Below are 12,488 nucleotides of genomic sequence, written 5' to 3' on the forward strand. Positions count from 1 at the left end.
TTTGACATTTTCCTTCTTTGAAAGACAAAATGTGGTAATGACACCACATTTTCAGCCAAATATGAGGTAGGAGAATTTTTGTGCTTATAGGACTCGGGAGAGGTTTTTGTCAAAGGAAAGGAGACCCCCTAGTGCTTTTTGGTGGCTCTCAGCTGGTGGCTTTCGGAACATCTTCCAGTGTGGGCTGCTGAGACTGTGCTGGTTTCACTGTGGTGAGGAAAGAACCCTGCTTCTTTCTGAAGTCTGGGACAAACATAGCTTTGACAACCTGCCCTGTGACACATGGGATGGACCAATTAGCCCCATGCCGAGCCTCATGGGAATATCCCATAATTTCTGTAAGGAGAGACACGAAGTGACAGTAGAGAACTGGGTCCTTACAAAGCTGCTGCAGCAACTGCCTCTAGGCATGCTCAGTTCTTCACCAGCTCCCTTGCTGGCATAAGCAGCCAAAAGCTTCTATGCCTCTGCCTCACTTCTGCCCTCCAAATCTTATGCAAGTGCATCTATCTGGTATAACCCAATTTGCATCCATCCCTTTAACTGCACAGGTTATCTGGGAAATGTAGTTTTTAACCTTCTAGCCTCTGCAGTGCAGGAAGGCCCACTGAAAGGAAATGCTGGGTGCCATGTGGAGCTACATTTTTCTTTATTTTAACTTTTGACCTGAGATCATGAGAACTGCTAACATCCACCAACATTATTGCTTATGGATTATTAATAAACAGTGATTGAGTAAAGGGCCTTATTGTCACAAAAGCTTCCTCCTACCTTCCTCTACTTCTTCTCACCAGGAGATAGATGGGTTGTAGATCCCCTGATTCAGAACTGATATTTGGAAAATGAAAATAAGAATAGTCATGAATTATTGAGTGGCTGAGATCCTGCTCCAGGATTTAGATAGCAGAACTGCCCTATTGAGTCTCCTTGGGAAAGGGGTTTATTGAGTAACAAACAGCATTACAGCTGGAAAGAACCTTGAAATCATCAGTTTAGCATTTTCCAAAGTGTGTTCCCAAAACTACTTAGAGCCACATGATGTTTTGCTAAAATCAATAAAGTACTCAGTGGTCAAATAAATTTGGGAAACATTGCCTATCTTCATCTCGAAGAGTCATAATTCAAATTAGCATATTAGAAGCTCTGTGAAGTCCTGCAGTAAGGAATCTACTAAATTTTGTCCCACTGATTTTCCAAACTTATTTGGCCTCAGAACCTTTTGTTATTTTATGTAACTCTTGTTAACCTTGTAAAGAATTGGAGTTCTATGGGACATATGCTGGGAGGATGGATCTAATCCCAACCCCTCTTTTTCTATATGAGGAAGCTGAGTTCCACAGCGGTGAAATTATCTTCCCATGATCATGGAAATCGTGGTGTTAGAGCCAAGACTTTGAAAATTTAGTCTAGAGTTCTTTCTTCTTCCTCATGCTGCCTCATCTAAAGGACTTGTCTTTTAAATCTCACACATCTTCACAAAGGCAACAGCGGCTAAGAGAAAACCTACCCCAGGAAAATCATACTTTGTCAACTATTCCACCAACACTGAAGGATCTAGCCCATGGTTCCCCACAACCAACATTATCACAAATGACAAATGGGGAGAACAAAGAGAAAGTCAACCACTGAGCATATGTTTGCCCTCAAATAATCAGTGTTTTGAGACCAGCTGGGATATCCTCGGACCCTTTATCTTTTTGTTTACCAAATTGCAGACCACCAGGAAATGACACCAAGTATATTATCTATTACTGAAAACACATTACTCTCAAATCTAGTGACTTAAAACAACAAACCTTTATTATATCTCGCACCATTGCTGTGGGAATCTGGGAGTGGCTTAGGTGTGTGATTCTGGTATAAAGTCTCCCAGGAGGCTGTAGTCCCATTGTCAGCCAGGGATGCAGTCATCCCTGAGAGTTCATTCTGGCTGTTGGCAGGGGGCTTCAGTTCCTCGCCATGTGGACCTCTCCCTTAGACTGCTTGAGTGGCCTTATGACAGACATGGTGGTTGGTTTTCCCCAGAACGAGTAATCCAAGAGGGAAAGCAAGGAGGAAGTGCCTTTCATGATCCAGTCTGAGAAGTCACACACTGTCACATCTGTTATGTTCTATATTTACTAGAAGTGAGCAACTATGTCCAGCCCACACTCAAGAGGAGGAGAATTAGGCTCAGGGCTTGTAGACATACAGGGGTGGGCAAAAGTAGGTTAATAATAATAAATAATACAATAATTAATAAATACATAATAATACAAGAATAGAATGTTTTGCATACTCACAACTATAAACCTGCTTTTGCCTACCCCTATATTTTAAAATCACTACACCAACAAGAGTTGCCAGAAAGAAGGATGCTAATTAAATTACCCAAAACAAGACATGTTTGGAGGTGAAAGTCCATTTAGGACAAGAACAAGTGCTAATTGGAAACTCTGCAAGAGATCAGAAATTTAAATTTACATGGGACCTGAAGGCCTAAATCATTGGCACAGATAGCCTTGAACTTTTTGCAGTAAAAAATCTTCTGAACAAAAGAACTTTTGAAAGAAAACTTCTATTGCTGCCGGAGAATAGATTCAAGTAGATTTGAATCAAGAATAAGCAGTTTAGAGATCATATCCAATGTTTTGATTTGTATCCTTCCAAGTTGACTTTTCCTTTCTTCAGCATTTGAATTTTCTGAGTGTTGCAATACCCCAATATGACCAAGAGGGTCAAATTCCATCTCTAGTCTTCACATCTTTTTTTTTCTTTTTCCTGAAGGTTTATATTCATTTCTCTATTCTGTCTCAAAGCAACATATCATGATCTAATTGCCTAAGAATTTATTTCCAAATAGATGTTGACAAAATCTGAAAGTCTGAGAAAGATGAGACAGATCATACTCATTTCTTTACTGAAGATTTTTTTTTTTTTTTAAATTAAAAAACCCCCACAACCAACTATGATCCCAAAAGAACTTTCCTTTGTGGCACCTGGGGTATTCGGTCAATCAACAAGCATGTCTTGAACATATGATAAAAATAAGAGGTTCTTTAGGACTCATACATTTGGGAGCTAAACAGAAAACAGATGAGAATAAATGCAATAATCACAAAAGTGGGACTGAGAGAGAGGAATGATCTGAGGCTACATCCAGGCAGTTCTATGTGATGAGGTGGATTTATTAAGGAAAATGTCCCAGAAAAGATAAGCCTTCCCCTGGAAGTTAAATGTATTCTAAATACTTGGAGGAATTTGAGCAAAGGCTAGGAGATAAGAAAGACTGAATGTTTGGGCATCAAAGAGAAGAGAAAAGGGTGGGCCTGAATATAGTGGGAGATGAGATTGGACCAGTAGGGTGGGGATGGTGATCGAGATGAATTTGAACAAACTGAGCTGCAAAGAGTTTGGTATGGTTGGAGCAATTCTTTGCAAGAGTTTTTTTGTTTTTGTTTTTTTCCACTACACTGCTTCTCAAAGCAAAGCAAAGCAAAGCAAAGCAAGACAAAACAACAAATCTTTCCCATTAATAGAGACTCTTATAAAGCTAGATCTGTCCTATGGACACTTGTAGGGAGATGTGGGTTTGAGGCCTCTTCCAGGGCACCATCCAATCACCATTAAAACTAAAGGCCCATCAACTGTATATGGAGGAAAGGCTAGAGAGAGGCTGATGACTGACTGACTGATTGATTGACTCATTCATTCATTCATTCATTCATTCATTCATTCATTCATTCATTCATTCATTCATCCAGCAAGCTCACAGTGAATGCCTTTATGTTTGAAAGGCAAGTAGGATTATTCTTCATGGGACTGGGACAAGATGGCAGGCAAGTCTCCATTTATTCAGCATAAGTTTCCTTTCTCTCTCTCTCTTTCTTTGTGTAGAAAAATTATTAAAAGATTTTCAGTTCACATGTATTGTGATCCTATGTATGCGTCAGGCACTGTGCCAGGGGCCAGAGATACCAAAATGACTAAAACATCATATCGACGATGTGACAACAAACTTAAATATTTAACTGAAATATTTCCCTCTGTGCTTCTGACTTTCGCTTTGCCAAAAGGGGAGCTATTTTTCCTGGAACAGAGTGTACAAATGTGTAGCAGGTGAACAGAGTTGTATTTGCTTTCCAGCTGTTGTACCAGCTGTGTCACAATGACAGCAGCCTCCACCTGTCTGACTCCCTCTTCTGCCAAGTCAGAACCAAGTTATTTTTATGCTTCTATCATGGTGATGGAAGTTCTTAACACTGGATTTGGAACCAAGTGCAGTCTAGTTTCTGGAAACCATGTACTAGGTGGCTAGTTCAACAACAACAGACACAACGTGAAAAATGCAGCAACAGTCAGGGAACTTTTCAGCTGCTGTCAGTGGCGGAGTCAATCCTCTCACTTCAGATGGGATGGGAAACCCTGGACACAGAGAGGGACGGACCCAAAGTCATCTGACAGCATAGAGGACAAGCTGGTGCTGCTCAAATCTCTTGCTCTGAATCCATGGGCTTTTTATTAAGCCAGTCATGACATAACCCACCAAACGAGTGCAGACTTTAACCTCCGTGAGCAAGAGGCCTGCCGGCTGTACGACTCATGCATATACATCCTGATGGTTCTTGGGTGGTTGACACTCATCACCCTCTGACTTCATTTTTTTTTCCCCCTTTGCAGAATGGCTGCTGCCCAGAGCCAGCGTCTCTTTTCCAAAAAGTGAACGTGCCAGAAGGGATTTTGGAAACTGCCTTGATATCTGTCAAGAGCCAGATGATTCACAGCAATGAACCAACACACAGAACAAGAATTCCTGATTGGGTTACCAATTAGCCACCTCCACCTCTGGAGGGTGCTTGGAAAGAAGAGAAAAGGTAGTGTTTAGTTTGGGCAAATACCAAAATGGCTTTATCATTCTCATCAAGGCATCAGCATGGCCCATTAGACCTCCTCCAAGCCATTCCACGGGAACTTCTCTCTCCAGATACTCCAGCAAGAGCAAACTTGTTATGCAAACATTGGGTTATTATGTCTGAGCTACAGAAGCACCTCTGTGTCAGCGAGAGGGGAGAAACTGGCTGACTCGCGTCTGTTTTTAATGATGTCTCTGCTGCCGGGGAGTTTTGGAAGCTGCAGGTAAAATTTTTCCCTGTGAAAATGAAGCTGACCTGGGATTTATCATCTTACCTTCACCCGACAGAAGCATCTCTGTTTGGGTAGGCCCTGGGATTGACAGGCAGACGTTTTCTCCATCTGGACCCAGCAAGAAGTGTCCCAGTGAGGGGTCTCTGGAATCTTCTTGAAAATAAGCACACACATGGGCAGTGTTAGCACCAGTGCAGGGAGGGAGGCCAAACCTGGACTGTGCTCCCTGGATCTGGTGGGAAGATGCTGGCATGCTCAGGGGCCCGCCAGAGTCCAAGGTCAGCCCTCTTCCTGAGACTCTGCAGAGCAGGACCCTTGTTTAGTTCTCTGGAGGTGAAGGCAGGATGAACAGAGTGGGGCTGCCACTAGCTCATGTGATGATTTTGTGAGAGTCTGGAAAACGTGGCCCCTCTGGGCTCAAGCAGCCCCACAGGGACCAGGCGAGGCTGCAGAGGGAGGTACCTGTGTGAAGGGAAGGGAGCCCCTTCCTCTAGGTGTGTGCAGCTCAGCCTCTGGGCACAGGGTTTGGTGATTCCGGCCTCTGCTTTCCCTCTTCTTTGCGCAGTGCCCAACATGTACAGCCATGCCCTCCAGACTGATGCTGGGACTGCTTAGTGACTGCAGGGGGCTCAGGCCAAAGGGGAGAAGGAAGCAGTATTTCCCTCAGTTGCTTAGAAAGATTGAAGGTGTTTGTTTACCCCAGCCTTCCCCATCTCCAAGGCAAAGGGATCAGGAGTAGAACTGGCTACCAGAAAAGTAGATGTTTACAAGTACACAAACACACACACATACACATGCATACCCACAAGGCAAGCATGCACACAGACACAACCACACACATGCAGGTGTGAATGTATGTACACAAGTGTACCACACATGAACAAGGACACATATCAATGCATGCACCTTGTTTGCAGACATGCACCTACGTAATCACACACATGTGTACACAGGTGCGCATGAATGCACACAAACACCCACATGCACCCACATAGGCATATTAGCATGTGCCTTCATACATGTGCCCTCATACACACCTTCACTTCACACACCCAACCTACACACTTGAGGCTTCAGGCTGCACTCTTATCATAGTCATGGCTCTGGCATTCATTCTAATAAGATTCTCTCTTTATAAGAATGGCTGTGTGTGTGTGTGTGTGTGTGTGTGTGTGTGTGTGTGTGTGTGTGGTGATTTGTCCTGAACTATACAGCCTCTCAGGAATGCCCTTGGTGCCGTCATGTGGTAGCCGACATTTGGTTCATTTGTATCAAAACTAAGAAAGCACCACTGCCATGCAAGTGTGAAAAGGAGGGGATTGTAACAGATTCTGTCTCTGAAATGCTTTATAAGTGACAATGATGTCTTTGGGGGAAAAGGGAGAGAGAGTTGGGGGAGGGAGGAGATTTAATTTTACCATTTCAGCTTTAAACAGAGAAGCTGTAAACACAATGGACTTACGTGTTTAATTGTGGATCTATGTATTTAACTTATGCTTACGAGACTTCAAGTGTACATACTTGGACGGGGTGTATGGGAGGGAGAGAGAGAGAGATTTACGTAGTGAGGCATCTGTCTCTGGGTGAGCATGAGATGAAAATGAAAGATGTGGTAACTGTTGTTTTCTTGGTGCCTCTCAGTTCCCGCGTGCCTCTCAGAGTGTTTCCCGCAGCCCTGAGTGTGATTCTGCTGTTAACAGATACTTTTTTCACATTGTCTGATGCCCAAACACACACCACCTCCTTCATCTGGTGCTCAACCACAGAAAGCAGCCCAAGGCTGTGAAGAGGGAGGGACAGCTGGCTGGGCTGCAATTTCTAGAAAATAGTTTGTCTCCAGCATGGCACCTCCCAATGGGATTTTCAGGGGCAATTTGGACTTGAAGCAATTTTAGCTTTATGAGCTGCTTTTAGATCAAAGCCCTCGTGGAAGCTGTTACTATACTGTCTTTGCATTATTGCACTTGTATAAGCATCTTAGTCTCCTAGACTGTCAGCTCTTAAGGGTAAGAATTAAGTCATAGAGGGTGTGGCGTCGCCCTGCCTCGCCCTTCAATAGAAATCAGGAGTCCTTCTCTCTCTGTGCTCGGGCCTCAGGCTCTGCCCTGGGCTGGAGGATGACTTCTCTCGGGGGCTCTTCCTGTTGTCAGTGTCACCAGGCGCCCTGGCCCAGAGGGTTATGTTGAGGCCACCTGGTAAATCCAGTAGCGTGTCTCCCTGATGAGCCCAGGGAGCTGTGTCATCACATGCTGCGCCAGGAGTGAGGAGAGCACAGGGCAGCTTGGCAGTGCGTGTTGGTGCAGCAAACCCTTAAAACATGTACTGACTCTTTAGGAATATGCATGGTGAACATTAATCCTACTGACGTTTTGGAAACAGTGCTGAATTCCCCTTTCCAATGGGGTGGCTTTCAGACAGCTTACATCATGGTTGCCTGGTGGCCCTGGAAGGTGATTAAAATGAGCCTGAAGCTACAGACAAGCCAAGGTGGGGGCATTCAGACACCCCCCCCCCAGTGATTACCTTGTCCTTCTGCTGGGAGTTCACCCCTGGACCATCTCATGTTCTGGGGGCCTGTGGGGCTGCTGTGGCCAGATGCCCTCAGGCTGTCCCAGCCCCTCTGGCCCTTTTGGCTTTTTCTTCCTTTGATCAGGGACAGTGGTGGGGTCACATTCTGTAGTGGGGCATTAGCATCTTCAAAAGCAAAGGAGAAAATGCATGAATGAGAGAACGTTTGAATCAGCAGGAAGGAGAAGTAACCTCTTTTCTAACTTGGTCAGTGGCTCCTAGTGTGCAGGATGGCTTATTCCACTTGTTCTCGAGTTTGTCCCTCTTTCCAGCCCTGCTAAGGAGCAGAGGCTAGGTGACTCCCTTTGCCAAGGTGAAATTCCTCTTGGTTAGAACAGTGCCCTTTCTTCATTTGGGGGAATCTCCAAGAACTGGGAGGAACTGAGCTGGGATGGTTATTGTTCTTACTCTGTTGATGGGCTCCTGATACAGAAGAAAGACCAGAGAGGCTACAGAGTCCTCCCAACCCTGAGTCAGAAGGTTCTTACTAGAGGAACCCCAGCTTGAGAACTCATGGGATCATTGGCTACAGAGTTCCAACCACAAAGCAATTTCTCTAAGTAGAACCAATGATCACACAGCTCCTCAAGGTCATGGAGTACAAAGTAGCACCCTCCAGATGGTAGTTAGAGAGTAATGGGATTTATGGTAATACTCCACCTCTGTTCTCCCTTTTTCTAACTCTTGCTCAGAACTAGTAGGGACTGCTTTAGGGAGGTGAAACCTGGTAATCTAAGTGACTGAGACCTTGTCTTAATCTCATTCAGAGAGAGTGGTCCTTATTTCATGTTCAACACACTGTTGCTGTTTGTGTGTAAAAGCTGGCTTCCTACACTGACTCAAAGATACTTGTTTGTTACAAAGGGAAAAAAGGTGTCTTTACAATGGAGAAATCTAGCCACCTTTAACCAAGTAATAAAATTTAGCATCACTTGTAATGGAACAAGATATAACAAATGAAATAAATATAAAGGGATATTTGTGTCCCTTGGTGTGAAACGCTGAGAAGGACATAACATCACCTGCTATTCTTGCCAAAAATGTTTGATCAGAATTTAATCACAAGGAGACAGGCACATCTAAGTTGAGGGCTGTTCTGTAAAACAACTAGCCTATCCTCTTCAAAAATGAAAGTGTCTGGGCTTGGAAGAAAACCCCAAGCTCTGAATGAGAACTGGACACCTCGATTTTGGCCTCAAGAGACTTTGAGCAAAGAACCCAAATATACCATACCCAGACTTCTGACCTGTAGAACTGTGAGCCAGTAAATGGGTCTTGTTTTAAATCACTTCAGGAAAAAAGTCACTGTCATGGAAAACAAGTCTAAGGCAGTGTTCTAGATAAAAAGATTCTAAAAAGAAGTGACAACTAAATACAATGCATGACCCTGAGTTGAATCCTGGATTGACTGGGGAGGAAAAAAAACTATAAGAAACATTATTGGTATAATTAGAGAAATTCGAATATGGACTATGTATTAGAAAATAATATTACATGTTAATTTTTTTTATTGTGATCATTGCATTGTGATTATCTGGGAGAATGTCCTTGCTCTTAGGAGATATGTGCTGATCAGGAATAAAATGTACAAAGTCTACAACTTACTCTCAGATGGTTCAACAATAAAATATTCATGTGTGTTTGTGCATAAATAAAACCTGGCTTTATTTTTTATGATATTAGAGGTGAAACAATCCAGGGCTAAGTGAGTAAATGGGTATGTGCAACTTCTGAGGCAACGGGACCGTCTTACCAGTCTCACCAGCTCTAAGCACCCTTGTCTAGGGACTCTGTGTGAGAAAGTTTGCCATGAAAATCTTTCCTCCTTGTACTCTTTCTTTATGCATTTACTACTAGGTTGGGTCGTATACTGAACTAACTCGAAACAAGGTACCAGGGACTTCTTAGGCTAGCTTCTCCCTGGAAGGGTGGCAGAGGGTGGAAAGGTTCGAGATACTTGGTCCCTGGTGGACACAGCAGCTCAAAAGTGGAGGGCAGTGTGAGGTGAGTAATACCCAAGACACAATTCATCGACACTGCCATGGATCTCAGTGGCTCTGGCTGTGTACCTGATGGCATAGCCCCCAGGTGGAAAGCTCCTTTCTTACCTGTTTGCAGACAGTGACCCTTGCCCATATTTGATTTTTTTGTAAAGGAAACTTTATAGTCTTTAGGATGATTAACTCTCACTTAACAGAGTAAACAAGCCCCTGCCCCCATAATTAAAGGAGATTCTCAAAACCCAAATGTCTCAAGAACGTCCTGACCTGAGTTCACGGTTTTGTTTATTCTAAAAGGCCGTGAGTGTAACAGGTAAGAAGAGCACAGGTTCTGGCACCAGAAGCTGCAATCCCAGCTGGGCCACTTAGAGTTCTGTGACCTCGAACAAAGGACTTATCTCTCAGGGCTCCAGTTTTCTAATCTGTGGAGTGAGGGTAGGGTTGTTGTAAGGAGAAAATGAGATACTATGTGTTAAAAATTAAGGATGGTGCCTAGTACAGAGGAAGAAATCCTTAAATATTAATGCCTGCCTTCTACTACTGATTGCCACTAGTTACAGATCACCTAACATGTGTGATTCTGTCATCTTGCATTTGCTCTTTGGAAAGGTGGTTCAGTTTTCTGAAAATGGGGAGCTTTCTAAATATGGCCTGTTACTTTCAACCTATCCAATACATACAAATACACACCTGTGTGTGTAATTCCAAATGTCCATATGGTGTATTGAAAGATTGGAGTGAAAATTTTTATTATTGATGTTATGGACTTTTTAATGAGTAAATACATATTCCTAAACAGATTAGAAATGAAATTTCATGGGTTAAAAACACAAGACAAACTATAGAGCATGACACAAATTTTTAGTCAGTTTGGTGCTATTTTACATCTGCAACCAGAAAATAGCAGTTGGATGATCTAAGGAGTAATCTATGAGCTAGACACTAAGACGGTTTTACTGCAGCATGTTGATTAAGGCAGCTGAGGCCTGAACAAAAGCCATCTTCAAGTGGCCACCTCCTTTTCCATGGCTGAGGACCCTGTGCATCTTGCCTTGCTTCCCTTTGGAGTGAGATTCCTGTGGGATGCTGGAGAGTGAGAGTAGCTACCTGGAAGTGAGAGTGTGTCCCTGCCCGTATCCACTGGGACATGCACTGTTAACTCCCTCAGCCTTTCTAAGGACTCATGCTTCACGGGAGGCCTCCATAAAGGACTAGCCTCTTCTATTTCTGGTCCCGACTCAGCATTTGTAGCACCTGGGAGACAAGTAGAAAGCCAAGTTGTGGTAAATGTCTGTGGTTTTTGCCAGCTGCCTCTTTTTGGAGGGACCCATCTCTTCCCTGCTTGCACCATGTGGTTTGGGTGGAACTGTGTCCATTTCCTGACTCCATGGATGGGCATGGGGCTGAAGCCGAGTTAAGGAGAGCACTTTATAGCCTTAGCCATAGTGATTGGACCCAGGGTGGGCACGTAACTCAATCAGAGGCAATTCTAGTACTTTTGCAAGAGCTTTTAGAGGCATAGCCTTTTGACTGGGGTTAACAGGTAGGAGGCTGGCATGGCATTGCAGGAGGCCGTCTTTACCACCACATGGGACAGCCTGCTTGAGATGAAAGGCTAACAGAGCAGAGAGAGATGAATAGTGCCCAGATGACAATTTCTGAGGCCTGGATCCAACTGAGCCTGGACTCTGATCATCCTGGCACTACCCAATTCCATGAGCTAATACATTTCTTTTTTGCTTAAGATAGTTTAAGTTACGTTTCTGAAACTTTTTGCTGAAGGAGTTCTCACTGACATACAAAAGCAGTAAGAACTCAGTGGATTCACTTTCTCTGCACTTTACTCCTATTTTTCACTTGGCCATGTGTTGGCAAGCTCAGTGTATCTAATAGTTTTAAGAGTCTGGTTCATGATGGCCTAGTGGTCTGCTTGCCAGGATTATCATGGTAAGTAATCAGGATTTAACCCAATCCCACTAATAGTCTATTTTTATGTATATTAAGCATGTCTTTTTATTCTGATGTTTTGACATCTGGGATCTTACTCGTGTGGCTGTCCCTCCCAAGGCAAGCCAATTCCTTGAGATAATAAAGGACCAGGGAGCATGCCTTTTATATGCAAACCAAACAATCCAGATCCCCTAACCCAAAATTACCTTCCTTCTGGAGCTCTTACACCCAGGCCACTATCTACCTGCCCTAACCACACCAGGGCCAGATACCAGACAACGAAGGATGGCCCCTATGCCCAGAACCCACCAAAACTATTCAAACTAGCCAATCCCAAACCTACTTCACCTGCTTACCCTGCCTCACCCATTCCTTCCTGCAAAAACCACGATAAAGTCTCTTACTCAATCCTACTTCCCCAGCCTTTCTGCCTCCTAACTGACCCTGATGCTTCCCCATGTGGCCCTGCATGGCATGGCATACCCTCTCCTTTCAGGGACTGTGAGGAAACTACCCTTTCAATGGCAGTTGTCTCCTGATCTGTTGGCCTCACCACACCTGAATAATAACAGAACCTACATCTAAAATACTGTGTGTGGGTTTTCTTTTTAAGGAGATAATTTTTTGAAGTATAAACTCTATAGTGAAATGCACAGATCTTAAGTGTACTATTTGATGAGTTTTGCAAAATGTATATACCCACACAACCACCACGATTTAGAACATTTTCATCCCCTCAGAAAGTTCCCTTATGTATCCTTCCATTGACTGGTCTTTTAAGCTCAACAGTTAGGCATTCTTCATAGTGAGAACTCCAAACAGCCTTAGAACAAAACTTTCTGAGAA

At 43.7% G+C, this 12,488-nt stretch overlaps 1 protein-coding gene across 2 annotated transcripts in view; it reads right to left on the reverse strand.

Moving 5' to 3' along the window:
• The window catches only part of KIAA2012, a 99,854-nt gene that overhangs the window by 61,062 nt on the left and 26,304 nt on the right, over positions 1-12,488 (reverse strand). The window contains exons 6-7 of one of the 2 annotated variants that reach the window (XM_081142732.1): positions 7,648-7,818; positions 5,167-5,274 (exon numbers count right to left, since the gene is read on the reverse strand). In XM_081142732.1, coding sequence (XP_080998858.1) covers positions 5,167-5,274; positions 7,648-7,818 — 279 coding nt within the window. Of the gene's footprint in view, positions 1-5,166; positions 5,278-7,647; positions 7,819-12,488 lie in introns of both variants that reach the window. The other variant, XM_081142731.1, reaches the window with a different exon arrangement.

Source organism: Miniopterus schreibersii (genome assembly GCF_964146895.1).
Source record: "Miniopterus schreibersii genome assembly, chromosome: 7".
In the NCBI taxonomy this organism is placed as follows: Eukaryota; Metazoa; Chordata; class Mammalia; order Chiroptera; family Miniopteridae; genus Miniopterus; species Miniopterus schreibersii.